Source organism: Colobus angolensis, unplaced genomic scaffold (assembly GCF_000951035.1).
Source record: "Colobus angolensis palliatus isolate OR3802 unplaced genomic scaffold, Cang.pa_1.0 Scaffold116, whole genome shotgun sequence".
In the NCBI taxonomy this organism is placed as follows: domain Eukaryota; kingdom Metazoa; phylum Chordata; class Mammalia; order Primates; family Cercopithecidae; genus Colobus; species Colobus angolensis.
In genome coordinates this window covers 4,598,204-4,614,014 of record NW_012112697.1, presented here as the reverse complement: position 1 = coordinate 4,614,014, position 15,811 = coordinate 4,598,204, and the positions used below count along the sequence as shown (strand labels likewise).

General features: G+C 43.7%; 1 protein-coding gene across 4 annotated transcripts; it reads right to left on the bottom strand.

The window, feature by feature from the left end:
- Positions 1–4,685: 4,685 nt before the first annotated feature.
- ZNF19 (zinc finger protein 19) lies at positions 4,686–15,268 on the bottom strand. Of its 4 annotated transcripts, XM_011961945.1 has the most exons (6): positions 15,238–15,268; positions 12,790–12,950; positions 10,302–10,362; positions 9,009–9,135; positions 8,371–8,484; positions 4,686–6,205 (listed from the first exon to the last, which is right to left on the bottom strand). In XM_011961945.1, the coding sequence occupies exons 3-6, from the start codon at positions 10,332–10,334 to the stop codon at positions 5,103–5,105; spliced, it is 1,377 nt and encodes a 458-aa protein (XP_011817335.1). In that variant the 5' UTR covers positions 10,335–10,362; positions 12,790–12,950; positions 15,238–15,268; the 3' UTR covers positions 4,686–5,102. The 4 variants fall into 4 exon arrangements, with proteins under 4 accessions (XP_011817335.1, XP_011817326.1, XP_011817341.1 ...); XM_011961936.1 differs by lacking the exon at positions 15,238–15,268 and having other exon boundaries at positions 12,790–12,952; XM_011961951.1 differs by lacking the exon at positions 15,238–15,268 and having other exon boundaries at positions 9,009–9,230; positions 12,790–12,827.
- Between the last annotated feature and the right edge of the window lie 543 nt (positions 15,269–15,811).

Below are 15,811 nucleotides of genomic sequence, written 5' to 3'. Positions count from 1 at the left end.
AAAAAAAAAAAAAAGTGAGTAATTAATAAAACCATTTATTGTATGTGGCACACTTCTAAGGATTATTTTATCTGCATGGCTCCAAGTGCTTGTTTTAGTTGATAATCTGAGGGACATGCATTGCCAGGTCCTCCTTACAAGTTGATAACTGTGATATTTACCATGTTTTAACTCCTGGCCACACAGAGCTACAGTTATATAAACAACTTAGTCTATCTAAGATTATGCACTTTGGTGACACACAGAAAGACTTTGTGCCCCATAGCATAGTTGCTCTGAGAGGAAGCTTCTTTGAAGTAGAAATCAGAAATGTGCAGCCACCACTGAAAACAGAATGGGATTTTATCACAAAAATGCTCATCTGGGCCATCCTCTAACATCTAAAGAATTTCAGTTGAGTAGACTAATATGCACTACTGGAATATAAGACACATTCTTATTGCCTGAAAGTTCTGTCTCACTCCTTTAGTTTGGGTTTCCCTGAAGGCAGGGCTTGAGACAAGGACTCGAATGCACATTTATTCAGGAGATGATCCCAGGAAGCAGGACTAAAAGAACCCAAGGAGTGAGACAGGATAGGAGGAAATGACAATATAAAGTGTTCTAAAGGTTGATGCTATGAGTACTGGGACCTCCAGAAAAGAGTAAAGAATTCTTCCTCTAATTGTCCACTTGAAAGATGGGAAACTGGAACCTTTGTCCTCAAACTCTTGTCCAGCATCATTAAGGGTTTTTCTGGGATTGCTAACTTGTCCTGTGTATTTACAGGCTGTGCTTCCTAGTTGAGTGAGCTCTGGAAAAGTGCCTGAGGCAGAATGTCAGAAGGCAGGTGGAGTGTCTGAGCAGTGCAAGGGGAGATCTAAGTTCACATACAACTGTTCACCACAGCTACAGCAAAAGCAAGAGGTGTGCCAAAGTGATGGGCGTGCATCTCAGAGGCATCTGCTCTGTTCTCCCATCAATCTGCTGGATTTCACTGTTCCCAACCTGTAAACTGGGGATAAATATAGCACCTATCCTAGAGTTGTTATGCACACTGAAATTCAAATAGCACAGCCAGCTGTACACCAATTTTTTTTTCCTTATCCAAAGCTTTTAGACATGTAGAATTCGATGGCAGTCATGCGCCATGGCAGAGGCTGCTAGCTACCCACTCAAACATTTGTTCTCCTTCCTCCTCCTAAACAAAATCTCGAAGTTATTTGATGTAGTACACTGCCACTCAACTGAAGGATATAGTGTCCTCGGGAGCCAGGTACAGTCATGTGACTAAGTTCTTGAAATAAACATTTAACTGGAAGTGTTCTGTGGTACTTACAGAAAGTCTTCTTTAAGGCAAAGTGGCATGCTCTTCTTCCCCTTCCTCTACTGTCTGGAACAAGCCCTTGATGGCTGGAGTTTTAGCAGCCACCTTGGACCATGAGGATAATGGCCCCATTGAGGATGGCCAAGTGGTACTTTGGAAGGAGATTCAGTCCCCACTAACATTGTAGAACTGCCTTAGCTGCCCTGGGCTATCTCGAGACTCCTGAGAAAAATTCTATCTTGTATTAGGGTGTCTTGTTTAGGGGTTTTCTGATATATACAGATGAACCTCAGTGATGGTGGTGGGCTGAGTGACAGCCATCCAAAGATACCAGGTCCTGATTCCTGGAACCTGGAAATGTTGCCCTAAATGGCAAAGTTCTTGCAGATGTCACTAAATTAAGGGTCCTAAGATAAGGAATTATCCTGGACTATTTGGATGAGTCCTAAATGCTATCACAAATGCCTTTATGAGAGAGATACCAGGGAGATTGGACACAGAGAAGGTGATATGAAGACAGCAGAGACTGGAGTGATGTTGCCAATAAGGAATGCCAGCAGCCACCAGCAGATTAAAGAAAGACCAGATTCTGCCCTAGAGCCTTCTGAGGGAGTGTGGCTTTGCTGACAAACTGTTTCTGCCCAGGGAAATTGTGTTCAGACTTCTAGCTTCTAGAACTGTCAGAATCGATTTCTGTTAAGCCAAAGCAAACTAATACATTAATCATAACTGATTCAAGGACAGTTACTCAATTTGAGGGGGCTTCCTGACAGTGGCACTGGGGTCAGGGGCCAAGGGAGCTAACTACTCAGTAGTGAAGAACAGAGAAAAGGAAACAAACCTCACTCAGCTATCCCTACATCTCAAAGCTGAAGTGGGGTGGCGGGGGGCTACAAAGCTCACTTGGACCTCAGTGGAGCCAGCTCTCTGGTTCAGGTGCATGATATGAAGATACCCATTTTCAGACGGTGCTGAGAGGTACACAGCCAATAAGACAGGGAGGCAGTGCTAAGAACCAGATCCTCTCCCTACTAGAGGCATGCTACCTCCCTCAATGACAACTCTAGTGGGACAGCTTGTACTGGACATACTTTATGATTCTATCTCAACCTACCATTTCCTCTCTGATACCAATTCTCCACCTCCCATTGTGTGAAGCCAAATGCAGCCTCCCCATCTTGACTTGATCCTAATATTCTCCTCCACCCCTAAGGACCATATCTGTTTCTTTCAACAATCTCTCTTCCTTTACCAAGACACAGTGTCATATACTTTACATACAACTTCTATAGGGCCATAGCTAGAACATGAGTTCTGAAACCAGACTGCCTGTGTTTGAATACCTACTCCACTACTGGGTCCTTAGGAAACCTAATTAATGTCTTCTCAGCTGTAACATGGAGCTAATTATAGCACACTCTTCATGAAGTTATCATATTCAGCAAATGTGTGTAGTGACTAGAAAAGTCTCTGTCACATATTAAGTGCCAGAAAAAGATATATATACATATATTATTTACTACAGGGCAGCTGGGTTGATGCTGCACCATTTGAAGCAGTCCCTAACCATGGTTAGTTTAACTGTTTTTTTTTTTTCTGAGTGGCTTTTAGATTTTCTGCCTTCAAAAACATCCCCCTAGAAATAACCCAAATGCCCACCAACAATAAGCAATAAATTGTGGTATATTCATGTAATGGAATACTACAGAGCAATGAGAATGAATCTGTACTGATGATTCCATTGACACAAAAGAACAGAAACAGGCAAAATAATTTCTGGTGATAGAAGTCAGGGTAGAGGTTCTGTAAGGACTACAGTAAGGTACAGGGAGACTTGTAAGGTGCTGTGTTCTATTTCTTTATCTTGGTGAGTATAAGGCTATGTTCTTTGTAAAAATTCAAGTTGTACAACCATGACTCATGGTTTTATTTTTTGAGGAGTCTCATTTTGTCACCAGGCTGGAGTGCAGTGGCATAATCTCAGCTTACTGCAACCTCCGCCTTCCAGGTTCAAGCGATTCGCCTGCCCCAGCCTCCCAAGTAGCTGGGACTACAGGCACACACCACCACGCCCAGCTAATTCTTGTATTTTTAGTAGAGACGGAGTTTCACCATGTTGGCCAGGATGGTCTCCATCTCTTGACCTCATGAATCGCCCACCCCAGCCTCCCAAAGTGCTGGGATTACAGGTGTGAGCCACCGCGCCTGGCTGACTCATGCATTTTTGTGTTTGTGTTATACTTCAATTAAAAAGTGTTTACTTGCCGGGCGCGGTGGCTCAAGCCTGTAATCCCAGCACTTTGGGAGGCCGAGACGGGCGGATCACGAGGTCAGGAGATCGAGACCATCCTGGCTAACACTGTGAAACCCCGTCTCTACTAAAAAATACAAAAAACTAGCAGGGCGAGGTGGCGGGCGCCTGTAGTCCCAGCTACTCCGGAAGCTGAGGCAGGAGAATGGCATAAACCCGGGAGGCGGAGCTTGTAGTGAGCTGAGATCCGGCCACTGCACTCCAGCCTAGGCGACAGAGCAAGACTCCGTCTCAAAAAAAAAAAAAAAAGTGTTTACTTAATTCCCCAAGTCTATCATTCATTGATCAACCCAAGCACATGATACAACTGCTCATCCATCTGCTACAAGTGAGGAAGAGGTGGTGAAGCCACCCAGGTGCTAGATTGAGTAAGTAAGTCTGGAACTGGGTAGGGAGATTCCAATACTGGCTGGCAGCAGAAGGGCACATGTAAGAAAAAAAGGGTGCAGTTTACAATCATCACCAAAGAAAAGGGCCAGCTCTGTTTTCCTACTGAGAGATCTCTGCAGTGTGTCTTATGACCGAGAACCGTGGCATTTCCTTGGCTCCCTAGCCAGGGCAAAGGGCAAAGCGGGCAGGCTGTCCTAGGAATTAAAATGGCAAATGCCAAGCTATAATAGCTACAATAGCCTGGCATTTCCCAGTTTAAGGCCTAGAGTAGCATCCATTCCAAATAAAAAACTGACTAAACAGAAAATGAAAGCTTTAAGAGTGAAAGCTTTTAGTTTCCTAGTTAAGACTTTTCCTGAGAATGGAGTCACTGGAGCAGACATAATTTTGTAGTACAATGAGATTTTTGTTACAGAGCTCAAGTTGTTAGAACTTTTATCTACTGGTGGTGTCTGATATAACCTGGGCTCTCCAGTGTTACAACGGGCTTCCCAATCACACCACAATCATGGGGTTTAGGAGCTGCCATGACTATAACTAAAGACTTTCCCACATATCATACACACAAAACATTTCTCCATTGGGTATGTTATCCCTGAAGACTTCAAACAACTGCTACACTGACAACACGGTTTAAGTCAAAATTCTGTTCCAAAGGAAGAAAACCTAACTCAAATGTGCCAAAGCCAAAACCAAACAAACGAAAATGGAATTTATTGGCTGCTGCAATTCAAAAACCCATATGTATTTTTAGCTTCAGGCATGGTTTAATGTGGCTGTTCAAACATTATCTTCAGTCTTTGACTGCTCTCCAATTCTCAGATGCCTTTTTTGCTGTGAGGACTTCATTCTCAGCCTCTGTGAGAGTCTAGGAGTTCTTCTCAGCGTTAAAACCAATGAGGGTGGTGGGGCACAGAGAGTATTTCTTCCTATTAGCTCTTGCAATCCTGGGACTCTAACTGGACCATCTACTGACATCTGAATCAGTAACTGTGGCTTGAGGGATGGATCAGAGGCTGAGTCAGGCCTGTGTCACACATTCCGTTCCTGAGTAGAAGATGGAATCCACTCAGTACATTTCACTGGAGTGTACTATTACCAGTAAAAGGGGGTAAAAAATTCTGGGAGGCCAAAATGACAAATGTCCAGCACAGGCTTCTCTCCAGAGTGGACACGCTCAAGGAGACCTAGCTGGGAAGAAGTCCCAAAGGCCTTCTCATACTTACTACACTCATAGGGTTTCTCTCCAGTATGGATTCTTTGATGCTGATGAAGATTTCTTTTGCTAGTGAAGGCTTTTCCACACTCATCACATACATAGGAAGACTCCTGAGTATGAATTCTCAGATGCCTTTTTAATTGTTCCTGAGCACTGAAGGCTTTTCCACAATCTACACAGTCAAAGGGTTTCTCCTCACTGTGAATTCTCTGGTGTCGAGTTAGTTTTGTATGAAAATTGAAGGCTTGTCCACATACTTTACAAGAATAAGGCTTTTCCCCTGTGTGAATACGCTGATGTTGGCTTAGATGGGAAGCCCTTCCAAAGCTTTTGCCACACTCATTACACTCATAGGGTTTCTCTCCAGTGTGGATTTTCTGATGCCGAAGTAGGGGTGAATTACCAACAAAAGCTTTGCCACACTCATTACACTCATAGGGTTTCTCCCCAGTGTGGATTCTCTGATGTATAACAAACTCGGAACTACTGGTGAAACTATTTCCACACTCTGTACAGTAATAGGGTCTGTCCCCACTGTGGATTCTCTGATGCCTGATCAGATTTGCATTATCATTAAAGGCTCGCCCACACTCCTCACACTGATAGGGTTTCTCTCCAGTGTGAATCCTCTGGTGCCGAATTAATGAAGAATTGCCATTAAAGGCTTTTCCACACTCACTACACTCAAAAGGTTTCTCCCCAGTGTGGATTCTCTGGTGTCTAGCATAGTAAGAAAAGTAGCTGAAGGATTTCCCACACTCCTCACATATGAAAGGTTTCCTTGCACAGGGGATTCTTGGAACCTTTCCTTGGGTATTTTTCACTGTGGGGATGTTCTGGTGCTTTTCCACATTACATGTTTCTGGGAAGTCAGTTCTCTGAGGGACACTCTTCAGCTGACCATGTGACATCATCCCATCTCTTTCTTCAGAAATTCCCTGGATTAATGTGGACTCACTGTCAATGTTGGTCTCAACATCTGACATAAGAGACAGAAAACACAAATAATGCCACCTGAGAACTATACTAGAAACAATAGAGCATTGAAAATGATAAGGCTTTAAAAGAGATAATTTCAACTTTCACATCAGCACGCTGGGAAGAAAAGGCTGTTAAAATGAAAGTGCCAAATATCACACAGGCAGAGAACATCGAGGTGGAACAGAGTATCAGTGGACACATCACACATGAGACTCCTTCCTAAGCTTTTCCACTCTAATATTTGAATGACTTCTGGTCGTCCCTGGCATGATCTAATATCTTTTGAATTGATGCTACTTACAGCCTACAAAATGCCAAAGGCACAGGTCTTAAGAACAAGTACTGACACTGGGGCTGGCAAGACTCAGAATCAGAAAGTGAAACAGAACAGCATCAATCAGAAAGCAAAGGCAAAGGACAAATTGTTGTTCTTTTTAAAAACTCATACCCTGCAGATGTCCCAAAAGACTTAAGACATTGAACATTAAGGACACTGGGTTGTGGCAAGACAGAGAAAAAGAAAAACATAGAAGTGCTTAGAAAGCATTAATTTTTTTTTTTTTTTTTTTTTGAGACGGAGTCTTGCTCTGTCGCCCAGGCTGGAGTGCAGTGGCCGGATCTCAGCTCACTACAAGCTCTGCCTCCCGGGTTTACGCCATTCTCCTACCTCAGCCTCCCGAGTAGCTGGGACTACAGGCGCCCGCCACCTCGCCCGGCTAGTTTTTTTTTAGTAGAGATGGGGTTTCACCGTGTTAGCCAGGATGGTCAGAAAGCATTATTCTTAATATGTTGTAAGATTGCCTAGTCCAGAGGTTCTTAACTGCAGACCCACAGATGGACTACATACGATGAGGAAATGCCCTACAACTGCTGAACCTCAAACATGCAGAGAAACTACTGTCCTAGACTATTTGAAAAGGGATGAATAGTTTACTTAGACACACCTAGACTGATAGTATTCTTTCTCCTATCAGCAAAAAGGAGACAAACAGCCCATAAAACGGCATTTGTGTTCCTAAAGATTGGATGACATTTTGAATGAGTTAAAGTCAATCTATTTTATATGAAATGTTGGGCTTGGTTTTAACATTAATTTGGGTTACCTGGGACTCATGTGATGGTTAATCAAGTTCATTGTATGAGTGTGAGTAAGGGAACCCCGAAGGAGAATGTTGGGAGAGGAGTAATCTGAGATTGAAGGAAACATGGTAATCAGGAGTCTGAAAAAGAATCATCACCAGAGAGAGAAAGCGTGTGAGAACAGACCACCAGGTTCTCAATTGTCTTGATGATTCTTTTTCAGATTCTTAGAATAAGAGGCTGAAGTGTTGTGCCAGCTTCACCATTTTCCATGTTACTTGCTCTCTGCAAACCACCTGCTCTGAAACTCCTGCCTCTGCCTTCAATTTCACTGTTTGCTCTTGGTGGCCTCCATCAGACTATCTGACTGTCTACTTTCTCTTCCTTCTGTCACTGAAATTAAATATCCCTTAATGGTTAAGATTCAGCCATCCTTTTTTCTTCCTGGGGGTCATTTCAACCCAGCTATGTTAGAGCTGCCTTTATCTCAGACTCTCCACCCACCTTCTCAATGGCCTGCTCTAGTTATCCACTGGCCTATTCTAAAGGAACCTCACACTCTGTGCTCAGCTCTGAATTCCTAAGAATTCAAAAAGCTCCTCCCATGCCATGACTTCCCAGTGTTATATGACTCAACTCTCCCCGTTTATGGTCAACTTTTGGGAAAATCTGGCCCATTTTACCTTCACATTCTCCATCCCATTCCCAATAGCACTTAATACTTTTCTTTTTTGCTTTTTACATCTGTCTCCATAACTTGTATCTTCCAGAACTTCTTAAACAAAGTTCAGTGCATGGCAAGTTGCTCAAACACTGCTCCTGAATAAATCCATCCCAACCAAGGAGGACAACTAAGGTAGGCGATGTTGGAACTCAGAAAGGAGCAATGCATTCAAGGATTGCAGATGAGACATACTGAGTGATCACATGTTGGTAAGAGTTAAGATTGGTGAAAAAGGTTTCATATTTTACCTATTAGGTGAAATCATCTATTTTATTTAAATCCTGCCCAGCATGGTTCATTTTAAAATATAGTGCTCCATAAAACTCTACAGTTGTTGGTTCTAAATCTGCCTCACCTACCTTTACAGATGTTTTTGGTCCTCTCTGCCGGGGGATCATCCTGTGCTTCCAGGCCCCAAGCCATATCCCCTCCCTCCAGAAGTGAGATCAGTGCAGGTTTGGGAACTGGGTACCCTGAAAACAGGAAGAAAATGGTACTTTTCAGCCCTGTATCTGCTGTGTCAAAAGAAGGAAAATCCCAGGAGTCTCAGTAAGAATAAGACTCATAGAAGAGGGTTCTCGACTGGAGAAGGGCAAAGAGATTCTGATCAAGAGGACACTGATCATTTGTCACTTCTTCCTAAAAAAAACACTCAAGGATAAGTAAGTCAGTGAGATCCACAAGGTATAAGCAAACACAGGAAGGGGACACGCCCTTCCCCAGACAACAACTACTACCTTGGAAGGCCCTTGGAAGATGGGACATACTCTTATCAGGGGACAGTAATTCCCTTCATTGGGAGACCAAAGTGACCCAAGACCTCTCCCTACCCAGCAATCTTTGAAGTTGGTCATTGAGCCTCAGCTCTGCAGTCACTCAGTGGAAGACACAAGAGACAACCTCTCCTCTCCACTCCACACCCCTCCCCCCAGGCTGTAAAAGAAGGAAGGAAACTGGGAAAGTACAGATCTGAGTCCTAGGAGGAAAATGGCCTTACCCAAAGCAGTCAGGTTCCCAAAATTCTCCAACATCACACTTCTGTACAGGGCCCTCTGGGCAGGGGAAAGGCCAGTCCATTCTGTCTTGGTGAAGTGCACAGCCACATCCTCGAAGGTCACCACCTCCTAAAACAACAGGTTCCTGCTGCCACAGAGCCAATCCTCTGGCTCCGGGCCAGAGTGTGGGGCAGAGGGGACAGGTAGGGACTTGAGGGAAAGTCCTGTGAGGGATGGGTTTAGAGAAAAGGTGAAAGAACTGGATATTAGACCATTATATGACTATTTTCACAGCGAAAAATCTGGAACTTCTCTCACTACCAGAAAAGCTTCCATTAGGATATAAAATTTACTGCCATAAAATGTTATTTAACATTTGTTGAACCCTAGGAAAAAAGTCTCTTATTAGTTAACCTTTCTACGGCAAAAATCTCTTTGATTTAGTAAATATTTTCAGTCTTTTAGTGTTGTACCTACAAGTGGACAATTTGCTTCAAATGGTATCTCAGGACCCACCTGTTCCTATTAGGTACTCCCTATTCCCAGCCAATCTATCTGTTCCCCACATGTGTTCACCCTGCCCCAAACCTTACGCCCATGAAACAAGCACAGAGTCATGGTTTGCACTGATGAGCCTATCTCATCCAACTCCCATTTGATTCTTGTAGAAAGGGCTGCACTGCCTGTGCTCAAGAGCATCCTGTAGAGGGAGCTCAGACTCTCCTGGCACAATCCACTCTGCTCCTCGATGGCTTTTCCTAGAAAATGATGCTTCTAGAATTAAACTGCTGCTGGATAGCTCTTTTAGCTCCTTATCTTTATAGCTCCAAGAGAATCTGTAACAGCTTCTGCCAACCAAGCCTCATGCTTATTGGGTTTTTTTTTTTTTCTTTTGGTTTCGGTTCTTTCTCTTTTTTTTTTTTTTGTTGTTCTTTTTTGAACAGAAAAAATAGGGTTTTTGACAGTGTCCCGCTCTGTCACCCAGGTTGGAGTGCAGTGGCACAATCTCAGCTCACTGCAGCCTCGACCTCCCAGCTCAGGTGATCCTCCCACCTCAGCCTCCTGAGTAGCTGGGACTATAGGTACACACCACCATGCCTGGCTAATCTTTGTATTTTCTGTAGAGACAGGGTTTTGCCACGTTCCCCAGGCTGGTCTCGAACTCCTGGGCTCAGGGGTTTTCCTACTGTTTTGGCCCTAAGACTTGCCAGAATCACCTTTATCCAACTCCCACCACCCCTCATTTCCTTCAAATCAGACCTCTATAAAGTTGACCTCAGGAATCCACAGCTCACCTGGTGTCGAGCTTTCAGAAGCATGGCTGCCATGACCTGGGCTCCCTCTAGCAGGCAAAGGCTGAAGGAAGAAACAGAGAGAACCAACAGTGAGCTCAGCCCAGTAAAATGCCCTCTTTAAAGCAATAAATTTGCCAATAACAAGCAGCAATCACTTACTAAATGCTCACAGGGTAAGTGGTGTATAAATATGTACTTTTTAATCCACATCATACCATGAGGTTTGCAATTTTGAGGAAACCAATTTTGAAAGAATAAGTAACTTGTCCTAGGACATCAGAGCATGTCCTCACCAACACCAAGCTAAATGAAGAGCAAAACAAGCAAAAGACACCAATAAACTCAGAGCAAAACCTAACAAGAAGAATCTCAGACCTCTGTTTTTAAAAATAAATTTGACTGAGAACATAAAAGTTTAAAAACAGCAAGTATCGTGTTTTTGGATGAAAAATACATATTCTCTTATTTAGTCCTCACAACAATCTTTTGAAGCTTTAATTTTTCCCAAATGAGAAGACAAGGCTAACAGAATAATTTCTTCTACCAAGATCACTCAGCTGGTGAATGGATGAACTTGGATCCCACACTAGATCTACCAGGATTCAAAGGTCATGTTTTTGTTTGTTTCTTTGTTTGTTTTTTGAGATGAGAGTCTTGCTGTCACCTGGGCTGGAGTGCAATGGCGTGATCTCAGCTCACTGTAACCACTGCCTCCCAGGCTCAAGCAATTCTCCTGCCTCAGCCTCCCAAGTAGCTGGGATTACAAGCATGTGCTGCCACACCTGGCTCATTTTTGTAATTTTAGTAGAGACGAGATTTCATCTTGTTGCCCAGGCTAGTCCTCAAACTACTGGCCTCAAGCGATCTGCCCACTTCGGCCTCCCAAAGTGATGGAATTACAGGCATGAGGCACCGCACCCCGTCAAGTCATGCCTTTAATAACTATACTAAATTCTATCCAATAGTAATCCTAACAGGAATGCTTTTAGAACCTGGCAAAATGATTTTAAGGTTAATATAAAATAATAGACAAGAACGGCCAAGAAAATTCAGGAAAAAAATCTCAGAGTAAGTCTTCCTTTACTTGGACCCGGAGCAGGCATCTTTTTTGTTCATTGCCCCATTCAAGGACTGTGAAAACCAGAAACTGATTACCAAAGGACCCTGAAGGGCCACCTCAACATACTAAAACATCTGGGTTATTGTTTTAACTATATCATCTCTTACAGACACTTTGTATTCTAAACAGCAATATTCTATAAAAAGTCATTATCTTCCCTACAGGGACTCAAGGCATGATGCTGTTTTCTGTGAGCCTCATCTTGCGCCACCCTCCTCTTTTCCCTTAGTTTAGTTACAATGGCCTTCTTTCAGTTTCCTCTATGCTAACTCAAGACCTTCATACCTGCTGTTTCTTCTGTATGAACTACTCTTCTCCAACCTCAGAACCATTGTAACTGAGATTCTCCGCCTGCCATTCTCTCCAGTAATCTAGCCACCCTTCATCTTCACATCAGGATCTCTCTACAGACCAGGTCAGGTGCCCTTGTTAAACGCTCCACTCGTGCCGTATTCCTTTTCCTATATACCACTTAACCCAGTTTGAAATTATATATTGATTTGTGCTTTCTTCATTCCACAAATATTTATCTCATACATAATTCATACAAGGCCACGTGTGACACATAAGAGATGAAGTAGAGAGAAGGGGCACAACCCCGTCCCGCACAGAGCTTAGTCTAAAGGAAAGACACATTAATCAAGATTCTCTCAAATAACTTTTAAGTTCACAACTTATCACTGCCAGGGGAAACTAACCTGGATGGGAAAGCTTAAGAATATAAATTAACTAAGGTATGAAGGAAATCTTTACAAAATAACAGCAGACGCAAAAGTCATGTTCTAGAAGTCAAGGATCAAGAAGACTGTAGTAGCAGTCAAGGGAGAGTGTGCTGCTAGATGTTGCTGAAGAAGTCACAAGGGACAAAGCCACGCTTTGCGCAGGTCAAGAACTTGGTCTTCGATCTACATGCACTAAGTCCCGGGCAGGTGGAGTGAAATGACCAGATTTGATTAATACATGACTTTCCCATTGGGCGGAAAGCTTCCTGGGGGCGGGGCCCACGCCCCGCCTCATTCACCGCTGCATCCCCGGAATCTAGAGCAGCAACTGGCACATTGCAGCTCAGCAAGCAGCTGTGGCCCAATGAGCAGATGGGGTTTGGGTGGCGTCGAGAACACAGGCGTCCCTTCAATCCAGCCGCCCATATCCACAGCCTACATTTCCCAAGGCGCCGACGCGGGCGAGGGGGACCGAAGGCATCAGATGGAGACCGGGACGGGCCACGAGCAGCCTCTGCTGCCGGGACCTGGAGGGGCCGCCCTGTCTCCCTCTACTGAGGCAACAGGGACGAAGCCGCCTGCTTTCTCTACAGGTGAAGTGCCTGAGCCTAGCAAGGACTCCTGGGAGACAAACCCCAACACTCACCTCAGGAAAAACAGAAAGCGGTCCGTGAACGGAAGTGCGTCACTACGTTGGCCTTGCACCCAGCCTCACACGCGTCCTCTCTAGGATGCCGCAGCGCTCTTCTCAGTGGTTGTGTGCTTTTACCCCCAGGAGGATTTTCACCCCCGGGGATCCTCGGAGACCTTGAATAGGAAAGAAAGTGTATCATTGTTTTCGCTAATCTCTAACCGAAATTTAGCATTTTCTTCTGTTATATGTTGGCAACAAACTACAGTAGTATCGGCCGCACATGTGACTGTCACCGATAGAAATCACATTTTCATATCACATTACAGTTGATGCAGATCTCAGAATATGGCTATTCTCGTCACTAATTTGAAATTATTCTTGTTGTTAGAGGCCTACCTTTAAGTCTTGTCATTTCATTTCATCACGTTGGTAAGGATGCCCTTAAATTTCTGTATCACAAATTCTAAAAAACTGTTTAATTGTATTTTCATTGGTTTTGAAGGTGTCATCAGATTGCCAAAGGGAAGTTGGACAAAAAAGCTGTCCTCCTTAGAGGTAAAGACCCAGACACGTTAAGAAAGACCAGGTCAGCGGACCGGGGGCGGTGGCTCAGCCTGTAGTCCCAGCACTTTGGGAGGCCAAGACCAGCAGATCACCTGAGATCAGGAGTTCAAGACCAGCCTGGTCAACGTGGTGAAATCCCGTCTCTACTAAAAATACAAAAATTAGCTGGGCGTAATGGCGGGCGCCTGTAGTCCCAGCTACTCAGGAGGCTGAGGCAGGAGAATTGCTTGAACCTGGGAGGCGGAGGTTGCAGTGAGCTGAGATTGCACCATTGCACTCCAGCCTGGGCGATAAGAGCGAAACTCCATCTCCAAAAAAAAAAAAAGAAAGACCAGGTCTGAAGAGGGATATATTAAGTAACTATTTAGGAAGTGAAAACGGTAGACATTTTTTAAAATGACTGAATACAAGGCAGCCAGAGAAATTTGTGATGGCCATGAATTCTGGATTACCTGATAGATGAAGGTCCCATTAGCTGAGATCAGGAATTGAAGAAGAGGAGCTGGTTTCAGGCAAGAAAAGGAAAGAATTTAGTTTTAGAAATACTGAACACACACACACACACACCTGCCTTATTAACATTTAATTCACACACCATACGATTCATCCATGCAGAGTATAAAATTAAGTAGGTTTCAGTATGTTCACAGACTTGTGCAAGCATCACCACAATCAATTTCAGGACATTTTCATCTCCCCAAAGGATACTGCATAACCATCAGCAGTCACTGTTCACTTTCCCTCTGGTAAGCAGATGGCGTTTTGTTCTCCTCAAAAATGTCTATGTCCTGATCTCTAGAACCTGTGAGTATGTTAGGTTACATAACAAAGGGAAATTGAGGTTGCAGGCGGAATTAAGGTTGCTAGTCAGCCAACTTTAAGATTATCTCAGGGCTAGGCACAGTGGCTCATATCTGTAATCCCAGCACTGTGGGAGGCCCAGGTGGGCAGATCACTTGAGCCTGGGAGTTCAATCCAGCCTGGGCAACATGACAAAACCTTGTCTCTACCAAAAAAAAAAAAAAATTCCAAAAAGCAACAAAAATTGACCAGGTGTGGGCACATGCCTGCAGTCCCAGCTACTAGCTGAGCTGGGAGGATCACTTGAGCCTGGGAGGTCAAGGCTGCAGTGAGCCTTGATTGAGCCACTTCACGCCAGCCTGGGCAACAAAGCGAGACCCTGTCTTAAAAAAATGATTATCTTGGATTATTCAGGTGGGTCCAGAGTAATCATAAGAGTTCTTGAACGTGAAAGAGGGAATTGAAAGAGAACCACAAAGATAACAACACAGGAAGGACTTCGCCCAACTTCACTGGCTTTGAAGATGAAGGAAGGGGCCAAGGGTCCAGGAAAGCGGGTGGCCTCCAGAAGATGAAAAAGGCAAGAAAACAGATTCTCTCCTTAGTCCAAATCCTGAATCTACACCAGGGAGACCCACTTCGGATTTCTGACCTCCAAAACTCTAAAAGAAATTAGTGTTGTTTTACGCCACTAATGGCAATTTGTTACAGTAGCAATAGAAAATTAATAGACACACATGTCCACACCTCTCTTCTTCCCCCAATTCTAGACAACCACTTTCTTACTTTATAAATTTGCCTATTCTGGATTTACATTACATAAATGACTATTAAGTCTGGATATAAAACAAAAACAAGTCTTTACTGTTAACTTTATTAGGCTTTAGAAACATGGCAACCTGTGTGTTTACTTGGTGAAGAACATATTCTTGGGCAGAAGATGAGAGCACTAAAATAAAAAACAAAAAGAGTTGGGAATAACTTCTTTTTGTTTTGCAGGGAGTGGGAAGGAAGAAAATTTCCACTCTCATTTGTCTAGAAAGTCTCCCAGAGAGTTTTCAAGATCATTAATAATCATAGCTAATTCACATCAACATGTCTCCCCAGCCGATGTATCGCCTCTAAGGAAATGTATACTTGATATGTTTTGGCACTGTGTCCCCAGGCAAATCTCATGCTGAATTATGATCTTCAGTGTTGGGGGAGGAGGATAGTGGTAGGTGATTGGATCATGGGGGCGGATTTCCCCCTTGCTGTTCTCATGATAGTGAGTTCTCATGTGATCTGGTTGTTTTGAAGTGTGTTGCATTTCCTCCTTTGCTATTTCTCTCCTGGTGGCCATGTGAAGATTGTGCCTGCTTCCCCTTTGTTTTCCACCATGATTGTAAGTATCCTGAGGCCTCCCCAGCCATGCCTCCTGTACAGCCCATGGAACTGTTAGCCAATTAAACCTCTTTTCTCCATAAATTACCCAGTCTCAGGTATGTCTGTATAGCACCATGATAACGAACTAATACAATACTCATACTCATGTCTGTCACAGTCTCTACCATCAAACATAATTACTTTCAAGCTTCGACCATTCCTTAGATTCCAATGGGAACCACCTTTCTTTCTGGTTATCTCACAGCCTAACTATCCAGCTCTCCCTCTAACTCCTACACTCTCT